Genomic DNA, 15,845 nt, shown 5'->3' on the forward strand with positions numbered 1-15,845 from the left:
AGACCACTAGATGTTAAACAGATAAGCCAGATAAACAGTTTGTATTGTCCTGTTATTGATATTTTTATCATTGTTACTCTGAATCACCAGAGTGCTTTATAAAATGATTGTACATTTCCCCACAGAACAGCACACCAATTAGTTATCCAATACCAGTGGTCAGCCCTGAAAACATACATATGAGTAACATTATACAGACTGAGCAGGTGGTATTTATATATTTAGGAATACATACATGCATATGAGAACAATGAAAAAGAGGCCATGAGTTTGAAAAAGAACAAGGAGGGATGTATGGGAGGCTTTGGAGGGAGGAAAGGGAAGGGGGAAATGAAGTTATACTATAATCTCAACAAATAAAAGACTAATTTTAAATGATTGTACAAAGTTACAACCCCGCAACCTGTGCAGAGGTTGACCAGCTTCACTGTCACTCATCACTGGGGCCCTTTCGTGTGCTTTCTCATCCTATGGAGTGTTTACTATTCAATTTGCTAGGCAGCGTTTATAACTTTTAGGGTTTGAAATTAAAATATAACTGTCAGGATACTTGATCACAGGGGCAGAGATCACTTTTGATTTACATTCTTTCTTCTCCCAAGTCCCCTACAGCCTGCATTACTGCAAGTAGTGGGTCCTTTCCTACTGAGTGTGGTCAGCAGACATCTAAAGATAGTCGTCAAGGTCAGTGGCAACGGCGGAGAAGACTAGATGGAGCACTAAATAGAGTACCGATTGGATTTTATCAAAAAGTCTGGAAAATTTTGCAGAAAGTGAGTATAATAGTGTTGTTCTTTATCCCCCTCTTGGAATTCTGAATCTGTCTAGCTGACGTGTGACATAATCATAACATGACTATAATTATATAAAGATAAAATGCTCAGATAAAGTGTAGACAAAAACACGAAACAATTGATTTATTGTTGTGGCATTATTAATAATTTACTCTATTGTCCTTATTGTTAAAATGGTATTTTCTTTTGTTTTCTTTTCCTTTTTTGGTGAGACAGGGTTTCTCTGTGTAGCCATGGCTGTCCTAGAACTAGCTCTGTAGACCAGGCTGGCCTTGAACTCTGCCTGCCTCAGCCTCCTGAGTGCTGGAATTAAAGGTGCACCACCACTACCCAGGGGTATTGTTTCTAAATAAGGTTTTAAAAATCAGAACATCTCTGCTTTGGGCCGTAGCAGGACATTGTGGGATATTGCACTACATTAGCTGCCAGTCAATAATGAGATGCTAAGTAGCTTGCTTGCTTTATTGTTATATGAAAGGCACTGCCATAAAACAAGTGAAAGCAAGAATGGTGGGTGGCACATGCCTTTAGTCCCAGTACTCTGGAGGCCACGGCTGGCAGATCTGTGAGAAATCCTGTCCCGAAAAACAAAACAACAAACAAACAGTGAAGTATTTAGGGATTTGCAGAGGTAGCTCTTACTGATATTTTTTCTTAGGTGAAAATCACTAAACAAATGGCAAGCTGCAATAATACTCATAGTTCAAGAACACTCTTATTTTTGTTATTGTTTGTTTGTTTGTTTTGAGACAGGGTTTCTCTGTGTAGCTTTGGAGCCTTTCCTGGAACTCATTCTGTAGACCAGGCTGGCCTCAAACTCACAGAGATCTGCCTGGCTCTGCTTCCCGGGTGCTAGGATTAAAGGTGTGCACCCCCCCCCACTTGTTGATTTTCTTTTATATTTAATTATTTTATATATGTGTGTGCCTGAAGATATGTATGTGCATGCAGTGCCCGCAGAGGTCAGAAGATGCTATCGGATCCCTTGGAACTGGAGTTCCAGGCAGTTGGTTGTGAGCCATCATGGGGGTACAGGAGACTGAACTTGGGTCTTCTGCATGAGTAGTGAGTGCTCTTAACCTTTGAGCCAACTCTCCAACTCTGATTTATGTGTTTGGAGACAGGGTTTTGTTATTGTCCGGGCTGGCTTCCCAATTCAAGATCCTCCCACCTCAGCCTCCTAGGCTGCTAGGATTACTGGCATACACCACCACACCAGGCCTAAATAAAACTCTTGTTGTGATTAATATTTGTTCCTATTTCTAAGGCTTGTAAGGGCAGATCACGCCATTGTGGTGGTGGTGATAGTTTTAGAGGGCCCGAAGACCATTGTGCTCATTGATTGGTTTCATTTATACAAATGCAGACGTTTTTCTTTCTTCTGAGATAGGTCTCTAATCGCTCAGGCTGGCCTCGCTGTAACCGAGAATGACCTTGAACTGATCCTTCTGCCTCTGTCTCCTGACTGCTGTAATTACAGGTGTGAACTACCACACCCAGTTATGCTGTTCTGGGGATTATAGCCAAGGCTTCGGGCATGTAAGGCAAGGACTCTCCGTCGCATAGGTCTCATTTATACTCTCTTAGGTGCTACTTTTGCTTCATTGCCTCAATGAGGACATGAGAAAGTCTTCGTTCAGGACATCACAGCCCTGACTTGGGACGTCCTCAGGTGGTGGTTTAGAAATAGTGAAACTTGATTCTTCAGATTGTTTGCTCTGAGGATCTTCATCTCATAGACGGCTGAGAGTCTGCTTTGTTGCATCCATTATAGCATGATAGAGACCAGTATTATTTTCTCTCTCCAGTTACTCATGGATTACCACAATTAAACTCAACAGGCATGTGTTAAGTACTCTGTCTAGTGTACCATATAATAACTACAGAAAGCATCTGTTCTTTGTCATCAAGGAGTTGAATCTTGTGGCCCCCTCCTTTCAAAGCAACTATTATGCAAAGCCAAAATGATTTGTAATACAGATGCCTAGTCACAAGGCAGACAAGATGGCTCTTGCCACCGTAGTTCCATCCAGGGGACCCACATGATGGAAAGCAAGAACCTACTTCCTGCAAGCTGTCCTCTGACTTCCCCAGGTTTGTGGACATGTGCCTGCCCTGACCACCACCACACCAAGACAAATAAATGTTTTAAAGGGATGCGTAATCCAGACTGTAGAATAAAAACAAAGGAATACTTAAGTCTGCCAGGGCAGAATGGGTATTTTTTGGCAGAATCAAAATCTAGATTTAGGGTCTTAAAGTAAGGTAGAACACATGCCTTTTCAGGCATGAATGTAACAATAATTTCATGTTTCAAAGCTACTAGTTGTCTATACAGAGATTACTTAGTGTATGGAATATAGCATATAATTGTCCAACAGAGTCAGTAAACCTGTTGGTCATATGTGGGTTTTTATATAGTATTTTGGCTTCTTCAGAATCTAAAATAAGTGATTAATTTCCATTGCTTTTTAATAGTTGAGTTGATATGCTGGAGTAAGGTAAAGAATTATTAATGTGTCTATTGATCCAGGTATGGTGCTCCACACGAATACTTGAAAGCACTGGGGAGGTAGAGGCAGGACTTCCAGTGTTCAAGGCCAGCCTCAGCCACACAGTAAATTTGAGATCAGATTAGGTTACATGCAACCATGTCTCAAATAATGATAATGATGATAGCAATATTTATTGAGCATCTACTACATAACAGGCTCTGTTCTAGGTGTCTAAAGACAAAATAGCCAATAATTTATGTCCTTGTGGAACTTATATTACTTGCAATACGTAATAAACAGTAAATGATGTATTTAAAATGTTAAAAGGCAGTGGACAACAGGACAGGTTAAGAGTATTGATGAGGGACTCAGCTAGAACAAGCAGGGATGGCTTGGGCCCGCTAACACATGCTGTGAGTCAGGTTTGCTAGCCCGAGGCTCTCGAAGGCCTACTTAATTTCTTTTTTTCTTTTTTTTTTTTTTTTTTTTTCAAGACAGGGTTTCTCTGTGTAGCTTTACGCCTTTCCTGGAACTCACTTGGTAGCCCAGGCTGGCCTTGATCTCACAGAGATCCGCCTGACTCTGCCTCCCAAGTGCTGGGATTAAAGGCGTGTACCACCACCGCCTGGCTAATTTCTTAAAAGTGTGTGTGTGTGTGTGTGTGTGTGTGTGTGTGTGTGTGTGTGTATGATGGTAGGGAACACATGCCGTAGCGTACATGTGGAGGTCAGAGTACAACATCATGGAGTAAGTTCTCCCTTTCCTCCTTTACTTGGGGATTATGGGAGTAAACTCTCATGCTGTGGATATTGCTCTATATAAATAAAACACTGATGGCCAGTGACCAGACAGGAAGTATAGGTGGGACAAGGAGAGAGGAGAATTGGGGAAGCAGGAAGAAGGAGGGGGAGACACTGCAGCCACTGCCAGGATAAGCAGCATGTAAAGACTCTGGTAAGCCACAAGCGACATGGCAAGGTATAGATTTATAGAAATGGGTTAATTTAAGATATAAGAACAGTTATCAAGAAGCCTGCCACGGCCATACAGTTTATAAGTGATATAAGCGTCAGAGTGATTATTTTATAAGTGGATTGTGGGACTGCGGGGCTTGGTGGAACCTGGAGAGAAGCTCTCCAGCAACACTCTTGTTATTGGGCTTGCATGGCTATTGGCAAGTACCTTTTACCTGTCAAGTGTAGACGAACTTCTAAATGGTCTCATTAAATAAAAAACATGGAGCCAAATATAGGGGTGAAGGCCTGAGAGATCAGGGAAATAGGGAAAGCCCCCAGCCAACCTTACCTCACCAACTCTGCAGCTTCCAAGCGCGAGTTACTTCCTGTCTACCCACGTCTATACGCCTTGCTGTTCTGCTGATTTGCTCTCTATCTACCTACATCACTTCCTCTTCCTGGCCAGCTCTGTCACTTCATGTCTGTGTAGGCCTCCAGACTCTATGGTTGGTACTGGGATTAAAGGCGTGTGTTACCACGCTTGTCTCTGTTCCCTAGTGTGGCAGAGAGCCTGCTTGCTAAATGATAGGATTAAGGGTGTGTGCTACCGCAGCCTGACTTCTTTGTTTACTTAAAATGGCTTGCTATTTCCTCTGGTCTCCAGGCAAACTTTATTTATTAAAGCATAAATAAAACATCACATTTCAGCATAAATAAAATATCACCACAGTCAAGCCATCTTTCCAGGCCTTGCAGACCTCCTGGTGATGGCTCTAGGACCATGATACTCTTCTAGGTAGTCTCTGTATCTGGTGTCTAGTCTATCCCAGAAAGATCTTCCTGTCCACTCTACTCCCCTAAGAAGAGGACAAACTATCCTGAATCTTGGCTCTTAGAAACCATGACACCATGCTTGGGCACGAGGGCTCCAGGGCTCTAGCTAGCCTGTGGTTGCCCAGCTCGTAAGCTGTGAAACGCACACAGAAATATGAAGTCTCTCCTCCTTCCTCCCACTTGTTACTTCGTCTCTGGTAATAGCATGTTTTTCTATCTTGTAGTGTCATGGACTTTCTGTGGAAGGTTTTGTTCTTCCTTCTTCAACCACGAGGGAGGTAAGAGTCTGTCTTTTACATTTACATGATGGAAAGCGTGCCTGCCTGAAACATTTCAGTTAATAATGAATACCCAGCCTTAGCTTGGCTTGTTCCTAGCCAGCTTTCCTTAACTTAAATTATCCCATCTACCTTTTGCCTCTGAGCTTTTGTCTTTCTCTATTTCTGTGTACCTTTCTTTACTCCTTACTCCATGGCTTGCTGTATAGCTGGGTTGCTGGTCCCTGATGTCTTCCTCCTTCTCTTCTAGTTCCTCTTTCTTCTTCTCCACCAAAGTTTCTCTTCCTATTTATTCTCTCTGCCTGCCAGCCCCGTTTATCCTTTCTCCTGACTTTCTATTGGCTGTTCAGCTCTTTATTAGACCATCGGGTATTTTAGACAGGCACAGTAACACAGCTTCACCGAGTTAAACAAATGCAACATAAAAGAACGCAACACATCTTTGCATCATTAAATATTCCACAGTATAAGCAAACGCAACACATCTTAAACTAATATTCTGTACCACTCATCCTTTTATAAATCTGTTGACTGTGAAATGTATGAAGGAGGTAAAAATGGAATGGGAATATTAGACAGCAATAATATGGTTCTGGGGAGCTGGCTCAGTCAGTAAACTGCTTTGCTGTGCAAGCGTGAGGACCTGAGTCTGGGTCTCCAGCCCCCTGTGAAATACAAATGGGCATGGCTGTGGAAGCCTATAGTAATGTGGTGTAAGGTCACACCCTGGGGTGCGGGGACAGGTGGATTGCAGAGGCTTGCCAGTTAGTCTAGATGAAATGGAACACTCCAGGTTCAGTGAGAGACCCTGCCGCAAAAAAAGATGGAAAACAATAAAAAAAGAAAATCTCATTTCAGCTTCTGGCTTCCACATTTGCCTAACAGTCAAGTATAGCAGCATACATGTATATGACACAACACACACACACACACACACACACACACACACACCATACACATGAACAATTATATGTTTTGTTAATAAGAATAGCTTCTTGTAATGGTTAATTACATTTTTTCTATGTGAGACTTGGAGTTGGAGAAGGCAAAGGGGGTACAAATTTAAGACTGAATGGCTTCTTATATTCTCCCATCTCTTTTGTTCCAACCTTTCTCTAATAGGATACTTATAGACCTGTGCTGATCTTGACCTCTAATTATATATTAGAGCAGTGGTTCTCAGCCTTCTTAATGATGCGACCCTTTAATCCAGTTCCTCATGTGGTGATCCCCAACATAAAATTATTGTGTTGCTGCTTCATTACTATAATTTTGCTGCTGCTATGAATCATAATGTAAACATCTGATATACAACCCCTGTGAAAGGATCACTGACTCCTGTAGCAGGGTTTTTTGGACTGCCAGCCCCAAAATCATGACATGGACACTAATTATTAATTATGAATGCTTGGGGGCTGGAGAGATGGCTCAGAGGTTAAGAGCACTGACTGCTCTTCCAGAGGTCCTGAGTTCAATTCCCAGCAACCACATGGTGGCTCACAACCATCTGTAATGAGATCTGGTGCCCTCTTCTGGTCTGCAGACATACATGCAGACAGAACACTGCATACATAATAAATAAATAAAAACAATTCAAAAAAATCTTTAAAAAAATTATGAATGCTCAGCCTTAGTTTAGACTTGTCCCACTAGCTCTTATAACTTATAACCTATAACTTATTAACCTGTTTCTCTTCATCTATGTTTTGCCTCGGGGCTTTTTACCTTCCTTTCATTCTGTATGTCCTGCTTTCCTGCTTCTTCTGCTGCCTGGCTGGCCCCAGGTGTGTGTGCGTGTTTGTGTGTGTGTGTGTGTGTGTGTGTGTGTGTGTGTGTGTGTGTGTCCCTCTCTCTCTGTCTCCCTCTCTCTCTCCCCCCTCCTGTCTCCAGCCTAGATTCCTCCTCCTCCTCCTCCTCCTCCTCCTCCTCCTCCTCATTCTCTCTGCTTGCCAGCCCTACCTATCCCTCTACTACCTAGCTTTTTATTAGACTTATCAGGTGCCTTAGGCAGGCAGAGCAACACATCCTTACATTGTTAAACAAATGCAGCATTACAAATATAACACATCTTTACACAGTTAAAATAATAGTCCACAATAGACCCCCCAGGGGGTTGCCACCACAGGTTGAGAACCTCTGTATTAGAGTAACTTTCTTTTCCAACTTAGTGAATTAGAGTTTCCAGAGAGGAAACCTGAGCATTTGTGATTTTTTAATCTATAGACTAACACTGATAAATAACCGTGGTTGGAAAACATTGACATGAAACACAGACCCTGATGTTTGAGATGTTTTTGATTGTTTTTGTACTAACAAGCTAGGTCCAGTGAGTTTAGAAAGTGTAAAATGACAGTTTCCGCTGGATGTGCCAGTCCTGAATGCTGAGTGTAATGTCTTAGACCTTTAGTGTTGTGCACAAGCCTTTTATGTAATAAAGAACACCATGCTGCCTGTGAATTCAAACAGGTGCAGTCTGCATTTAAACAGTGTTGAAATATTAATAGTAATGATGTAAACCTAATACCTTTAAGAGTCTTCAAAGAACTTTCACCTTATTTAATTTGATTTTTCAGTCCAACTTTGTAAGATACCTAAGAAGAGAATGTCTTTCCCAGTTATAGATAAGGAAACAAACTTAGAGATTGATTATCCAAGGTCATTTTACTCCTGACGTAAGTTTTGAACCCATCTTTAGACTCCAAATCTACTTGCTTCTATAGAGTATAAACTCAATACAATTTTACCAAAACACATTTCTCAATCTACTTTACCCCGAAATAACTGTACTTCAAATTTTTAAAAGTTTTTAAATATGTATGAGTGTTTTGCCTACATGTATGTATGTGTGCCACATGTATGCCTGGTCCCTGTGGAAGTCAAAAGGGATTATATCTCCTGGAACTGAAGTTATGGATGGATATGAGCCACCATGTGGTTGCTGGGAATTGAACCCAGGTCCTCTGGAAGAGCGGTCAGTGCTCTTAACCCCTGAGCCATCTCTCCAGCCCCATAACTGCATTTCTTAAGGTCCATTTTACTCTAACAATATGTCGCTATTTCACATAATTATACTCATATAGATGTCATTTCAAGTTTTATATCGGTGTTTTCTCTAGTCAGGGTCATTAGATTTAGTCTCCTAAATAGCTTCATAAAGCCTGCTGAAGTTGCTATAGCATGTCATCATTTATACATTCACTGCCATGTTTAGGTTACATCAACTGTTGCACGTGTGACTGATACTATCATAAACATTCATACACATGGAGCCTTTTCTTCTCTGAATTATTTTCTTAGGACAAACTCCCAGAAATAATATTTGGGGTTAGAGGACATTGACACTTTTATGACCAGATTATACTTGCGAAACGACTGAGCCAATTTACACCATTCCGTTAAAGGGGCTGCAGTTACAGGGCTTGTTACTGCCTTTCTTTTGTTTATATTTAACAGCTTTTTATTCATTTTACATATCAAGCACAGTTCCCCCTCCTTCCTCCCTCTCACCCCCACCTTCTTCTTCCCCCGCCTCCCCATCCACTGCTCAAAGAGGGTAAGGCCTCCCATGGGGAGTCAGCAAACCTGGAACATTCAGTTGAGGCAGGACAGAGCCCCTCCCATCTCATCAAGGCTGAGCAAGGTGTCCCACCATAGGTAATGGGCTCCAGAAAGCCAGCTCATGCACCAGGGATAGATCCTGATCCTGCTGCCAGGGGCCCCTCAAACAGACCCAGCCACACCACTGTCTCCCATATGCAGAGGGCCTAGGTCAGTCCCATGCAGGTTCCACAGCCCTCAGTTCAGTCAGTGAGCTCACACTAGCTCGGGTCAGCTGTCTCTGTGGGTTTCCCCATCATGATCTTGACCCCTTTGCTCATAGGTTTGATGTTCTTCGGTTACAGGATTCTAGAAAGTGACTTTCTCTGTTTCTATCACAGATGACCCCAGGCGAGATTAAATTCTCTGTCCATGTGGAGTCTGTCCTGAATCGTGTACCCCAGCCAGAGTACCGCCAACTTCTGGTTGAAGCCATCCTTGTGCTTACCATGCTGGCAGATATTGAAATCCATAGCATTGGAAGCATCATTGCTGTGGAAAAAATAGTGCATATTGCCAATGACTTGTTCCTTCAAGAACAGGTAGGTTGCCTAATGTGGTGTACACCTGCAGTCACAGCACCCAGGAGGTGTAGGCAGAAGAATTGGGAGTTCAAGGCCAGCCTCAGCTACATAGTGAGTTCAAGACCAGATTGGGCTACATGAGACCCAAGACATACAACAGATGTTTCCTTCTCTTAGCCACTATGAGAGAAGACAAAAAGTATCCAAGATTTTCTAAACAGTCCTAGTTTTAAATGCTCTGGAATGTTATCAGTCCACGTGTGAGAAAATATCCATTTGAGGCATAGATTCTAGATTTGGAATGTTTGCAGTCTTTTTGAATTAAGGTGGTTTAGAAAGAAAGAAAACCAAATATAATATGAAGGAATACAGGCCAAAATCAGTAGGACTAGAAGGTGGAGGTCCCAATGTAGTTCCACTAGGGTTATCTCCAAGTGCTAACACTATTTCTGTTATTAACATACACGAATCATTTAATCGATTTTAATTGATATTTAATTTTCAAAAATGTTGTAATAGAAAATTCTAAATAGTAATTAAAATAATTTAGATATAGTGACAAATGCCATGTATAGACATTCATATCCATCCTTCATTAGCCTGGTCCCTTCTGCTCAAACAGCCCAAGACGTGGCCATGGGAAGGAAGCTCTGAGGTGCACTAATCAGAGTTAGACTCAGTAGGACTGATAACCTTTCCTTCCCACTGTGTTTCCCATCTTCTAAACCCAATAGAAAACCCTCGGCGCAGATGACGTCATGTTGGCAAAGGATCCTGCATCTGGCATCTGTACTCTTCTCTACGACAGTGCACCCAGTGGCAGATTTGGCACCATGACCTACCTCTCCAAGGCAGCTGCCACCTACGTGCAGGAGTTTCTGCCACACAGCCTCTGTGCCATGCAGTGAGGGCTGTGGCTTCTGGCTGCTGGGATCCTCTCACCGTCTGGTCCCTGGCTTGGTTGACTGTGCATGGAACTGAAATATTAACACCTGACCACTCCCCATGCCCTTTTCCTGCCCGTCCCTCCCAAGAAGAGAGAACTTGGCTGATGTCTCACCACTTTTGAAGAAAAGAACCGACTTGGAGACTCACTTCCGGTGTGAAGGTTCACCCGGCTGGACAATCACTGTCCCTACTTCTTTCACAGTTCATAAAAGTCTGCATGTGGTTTTACTCTGTAGAGCTGTTCGCAGCCTAGTTTTCTAACTCCTATTGGGGAGTAGCATTACTAAGTTATTCTGGAGCTCGGTTTTCTTCTCCCTTCTTTCTTTCTTTTTCTTTCTCTGTGTGTGTGTGTGAGTGGTGGGTCTTGATTGGGCCATTATTTCAAAAGAGTAGATGCTAAGTTTCTGGATTTTATGCTGTTGTAAATTGGAAATGTCTACTTTAAGTGCCTTTACAGAAAAGCCAGCACCAGGTTATGGTTTCCTTCTTCACTCAAAGGTTGCTTCGTTCTGAGTGGTGAAATAGTTTCTTTGTAGAAATATTGCCTTTTGCTGTTCTTTCTGTATCTGCCCATGGTGCCTACTCTGTGGTAAAATATTAAAGAATGTAAGCTCACAGGTAAGTTTAAGGATTTCTGTGTTAACACTTGAAATCACATCTTATGAGGACTGATGCTACCAGGCACATTATTTGAGAACACACAGACTAACCCAGAGAAATGGAGGAGGCAGGAGCCCAATCCCAGAGAGGAAGGGAAAGGAGAGACGTTATGGAGGTGATGCTTGACACACGGGGAGGTAAGAGAGAGCCCACCAGAGGTCGGCTGCTTGTGGACAGCCTTGGACACGAAATCCTTGCCTGTCCTGAGCAAAGAGAAGTCCAGCAGTCTGCTCTGTGGCTGCTCTACTGAGCCCCCTTCCTGTACTCTGTTCTCCATCTCACCTAGTCACTCCCCAACACACCCGAGCACCCCTCCTCAGCTCCCTCCTCTCTTCTTCCCAATCTAGTCTTCAATTCTTGTTTGCTTTTACTTCTTAATTCTAGCACTTACATCCTCTAATCTTGGTGTCTGTGGCCAAACATCTGTTAGTATACATATCAGTGTGTGTTTGTAATGGATAAATAATTGTAAGTATCTGGATGTACGTGTCTGTCTCTATATTGAATGGATTGAATAAACATGTAGATAATATTGCAAACCAAGCCTGGTCATACTCACTGCTAATCTGAGAACTAGAGAGGATGGTGGGTTCAAAGCCAGCCTGGGCTACATAGCAAGCTCCAGGCAAGCCTGGGTAGGAGACCCTGTCTCAAAAACACTTGAAAGCAGGTAGTGTGTGAGAGAGAGAGAGAGAGCCCTGCAGCTGGCCTCAGGCTGACACACAAAGCATAGCAGAAATATACTTTCTGTCCCATTCTCTGGTTCCATGTAATGGTAGCCTGGCTTAGTAGAGGCTTCTTCTGATTTCCCTTATTTCTACCCAGATAATTCCCTACTCAGCTCCTCTTTCCCTCAGATTTTTAAGGGTTTTCTCCCAGAACAGTAATGAGTATGATGGGGCTAGCGAGCTCACAACAGTCGCAGAACCGGGGACAGTCTTCCAAGCACACTGGCTAAGACAGTAAGCTAGCAAACCAGTGGGAGAAGTGAAGGGCAGGCGGTCCTCCCTCCCCTCTCACCAGCCGGGGTCCTCCCGCCCCTCTCACCAGCCGTGGTCCTCCCGCCCCTCTCACCAGCCGTGGTCCTCCCTCCCCTCTCACCAGCCGTGGTCCTCCCTCCCCTCTCACCAGCCGTGGTCCTCCCTCCCCTCTCACCAGCTGTGGTCCTCCCGCCCCTCTCACCAGCCGTGGTCCTCTCTCCCCTTACCAGCCGTGGTCCTCCCTCCCCTCTCACCAGCCGTGGTCCTCCCTCCCCTCTCACCAGCTGTGGTCCTCCCGCCCCTCTCACCAGCCGTGGTCCTCCCTCCCCTCTCACCAGCCGTGGTCCTCCAGCCCCTCTCACCAGCCGTGGTCCTCCCGCCCCTCTCACCAGCCGGGATCCTCCCGCCCCTCTCACCAGCCGTGGTGCTCTCTCCCCTTACCAGCCGTGGTCCTCCCGCCCCTCTCACCAGCCGTGGTCCTCTCTCCCCTTACCAGCCGTGGTCCTCCCGCCCCTCTCACCAGCCGTGGTCCTCCCGCCCCTCTCACCAGCCGTGGTCCTCCCTCCCCTCTCACCAGCTGTGGTCCTCCCTCCCCTCTCACCAGCCGTGGTCCTCCCTCCCCTCTCACCAGCCGTGGTGCTCCCGCCCCTCTCACCAGCCGGGGTCCTCCCTCCCCTCTCACCAGCTGTGGTCCTCTCTCCCCTTACCAGCCGTGGTCCTCCCTCCCCTCTCACCAGCCGTGGTCCTCCCGCCCCTCTCACCAGCCGTGGTCCTCCCGCCCCTCTCACCAGCCGTGGTCCTCCCTCCCCTCTCACCAGCCGGGGTCCTCCCGCCCCTCTCACCAGCCGTGGTCCTCCCGCCCCTCTCACCAGCCGTGGTCCTCCCTCCCCTCTCACCAGCCGTGGTCCTCCCTCCCCTCTCACCAGCCGTGGTCCTCCCTCCCCTCTCACCAGCTGTGGTCCTCCCGCCCCTCTCACCAGCCGTGGTCCTCTCTCCCCTTACCAGCCGTGGTCCTCCCTCCCCTCTCACCAGCCGTGGTCCTCCCTCCCCTCTCACCAGCTGTGGTCCTCCCGCCCCTCTCACCAGCCGTGGTCCTCCCTCCCCTCTCACCAGCCGTGGTCCTCCAGCCCCTCTCACCAGCCGTGGTCCTCCCGCCCCTCTCACCAGCCGGGATCCTCCCGCCCCTCTCACCAGCCGTGGTGCTCTCTCCCCTTACCAGCCGTGGTCCTCCCGCCCCTCTCACCAGCCGTGGTCCTCTCTCCCCTTACCAGCCGTGGTCCTCCCGCCCCTCTCACCAGCCGTGGTCCTCCCGCCCCTCTCACCAGCCGTGGTCCTCCCTCCCCTCTCACCAGCTGTGGTCCTCCCTCCCCTCTCACCAGCCGTGGTCCTCCCTCCCCTCTCACCAGCCGTGGTGCTCCCGCCCCTCTCACCAGCCGGGGTCCTCCCTCCCCTCTCACCAGCTGTGGTCCTCTCTCCCCTTACCAGCCGTGGTCCTCCCTCCCCTCTCACCAGCCGTGGTCCTCCCTCCCCTCTCACCAGCCGTGGTGCTCCCGCCCCTCTCACCAGCCGTGGTCCTCCCTCCCCTCTCACCAGCCGTGGTGCTCCCGCCCCTCTCACCAGCCGGGGTCCTCCCGCCCCTCTCACCAGCCATGGGAACACACAGCGAGTAGCTTTCTAAGTGCATGCATGGTGTTCTGGTCACTTTTGAGGAGAACATACAACCTGTTCTGCATTTTTTTTGTCTTTTCACAGCCTGTAAGTGTACCCCGTCACAGGAAGCACACCCACTCCTTCCTGAACCTCTTTTCTTGAATTGTCTGATGTCTGCATTTCTCTGGAGTTAGTGACTGTCAATGTAATGCCCAGTCAATGGCATTTAATTTCTAAAGTAACTTTTCAGAAAACACTACTGGTATTTTGTTCCTTTTTTAAAATCTCTTTCTTTCCTTTTCTTTCTTTTTTCTTTTTTCTTTTCTTTCTTTGAGACAGGGTTTCTCTGTGTAACAGCCCTGGCTAACCTGGAACTCACTCTGTAGACCAGGCTGGCCTCAAACTCACAGAGATCTGCCTGCCTCTGCCTCCTAAGTGCTGCAATTAAAGGTGTGCACCCCCACCGCCTGGCTAAGTATTTTGTTCATTTTAAGAGTGTTAATATGAAGAAAAAAACATGCTGGAACTTTTTTAAAGCACATAATGTTTTGAAGTTAGAATAAAGAATAAGAATTTACTATGTCTGGTGTCATTGTACAAAAGCTTATATATGCTTTGGGATTGAAGCTAATTCATGACATTTCACATAGTAAGTTTAGTTATATAGTATACTCAAAGCTCATTAACTGGGTCAAATTAGAGAAACATTTGTAGACCATACATTACTATACCTCACATATGTTTAAAAAAATACAGGTTTAGTGCTTTAGACAGTTTACTAAAATTATAGGTTGATTTTTACTCCATTTCAACTCTATAAGTGATGTTTCTAAACTACTGGAAAGAACTTAAAATAGTTTGTTCTCCTAAGTATTATCAATATTTCATATAATATTGTTTAAAATACTCACCAGCCATTTCTATAGCAGGAGATTACTTAATCCAGCAACGACAAACAATGTCTACATGCCCTACCTAGATAGTTGAGTTTTCCTACATCCTAGGAATCTGATGCAACTGGTGTGGCAAAGTTGTCACCTTTAGCCATCATTCGCAGAGTGTGTGTGTGTGTGTGTGTGTGTGTGTGTGTGCGTGCGCGCACGCTCATGTATGTCAGGTGCATGTGGATCATGCATATGCACGTGGAGGTCAAAGGTCAGCCCAGGGTGTTATCCCGCAGAAGGCTTCCACTTTTGTTTGTAGTAGCGTCTCCCGCTGGACCTAGGACTCACCAGTTAGACTAGGCTGACTGGTCGCCAGTACTGAGCTAGATACCACGCATGTGGCAGCACCACGCCCACCCTGCTTTTTCTATGGGTGCTGGGGATCAAGGTCAGGTCCTGGTGCTTGCCGGACAGGCCATCTCCCCAGCCCCTTAGTGTTTACTTTTTGTCCACGTGAAGTGACTGCAGATGATCTTGGTTTGCTCAGTAGAACCCTTACTTGTACTCATTTCCTGGTATCATTAATCACTGTCACCTCCTGTCACTTTCATATGTGTTCTGGGCCGATGATATGACCACCTTGTATCTAGTAGAAGTCAGGTTGCTTTTAAGGCTGTGCCTCAAAGCCAAGACCTGTCCTCAAATCGCTAGAAATACTTTACCTCGGAGAATCGAGGGTAACAGGTAAAACTTGGCACACATACTAAAGAATGGTTGACGTAGCAGTCCTTAAAACAAACACATAGCCCACCTTCCTCCCAGTCAACACTGGAGGCAGGTAGCCTTGACACCCCCATCTGACCGTCGGTGAGGAGACTGCGGCACCCATGGGTGAAGCAAACTGCACAAGGTAAATCAGCTAAGGGGTCAACAGTTGTGGGATCTGAGCTCTTGCACCGACTTTGGGGTTCTCATTCATAACAACTGTATTCTTCAAGGAGAATGTGTCAGGAGATGACGGGAAGTCAAGGGTCAGCATGCAGAAGCATCAGTGAAAGGCTGTGAGCTGAGCAAAGGCAGCCAATGGGGAGCGCTAGCTTCATCTATTTAGTTTTCCTCTTCCGGCCTCCGCCAGCAAAGGGAGGCAAGGGAGGCCCACAAAAGAAACTGCCCCAGCCATTGTGACCCTGCAGGTTCTAACAGTACCTTTGGCAATAGCAGGAGAGAGCCGGTCAAGTCATCGTG

General features: G+C 45.7%; 1 protein-coding gene across 9 annotated transcripts in view; it reads left to right on the forward strand.

Annotated features, from left to right (window-relative positions):
• Positions 1-11,625, forward strand: part of Phka1 (phosphorylase kinase regulatory subunit alpha 1) — a 138,798-nt gene extending 127,173 nt beyond the window's left edge. For 7 of the 9 annotated variants that reach the window (XM_076561791.1, XM_076561793.1, XM_076561792.1 and 4 more), the window contains 4 exons: positions 603-773; positions 5,304-5,357; positions 9,296-9,496; positions 10,213-11,625. In XM_076561791.1, the coding sequence (XP_076417906.1) occupies positions 603-773; positions 5,304-5,357; positions 9,296-9,496; positions 10,213-10,386 (600 nt within the window). In that variant the 3' untranslated portion in view covers positions 10,387-11,625. The remainder of the gene's footprint in view (positions 1-602; positions 774-5,303; positions 5,358-9,295; positions 9,497-10,212) is intronic. The other 2 variants (XM_076561797.1, XM_076561794.1) reach the window with 2 other exon arrangements.
• The last annotated feature ends 4,220 nt before the right edge of the window (positions 11,626-15,845 follow it).

The sequence above is a fragment of the Peromyscus maniculatus genome, chromosome X, assembly GCF_049852395.1.
Source record: "Peromyscus maniculatus bairdii isolate BWxNUB_F1_BW_parent chromosome X, HU_Pman_BW_mat_3.1, whole genome shotgun sequence".
Lineage (NCBI taxonomy): Eukaryota > Metazoa > Chordata > Mammalia > Rodentia > Cricetidae > Peromyscus > Peromyscus maniculatus.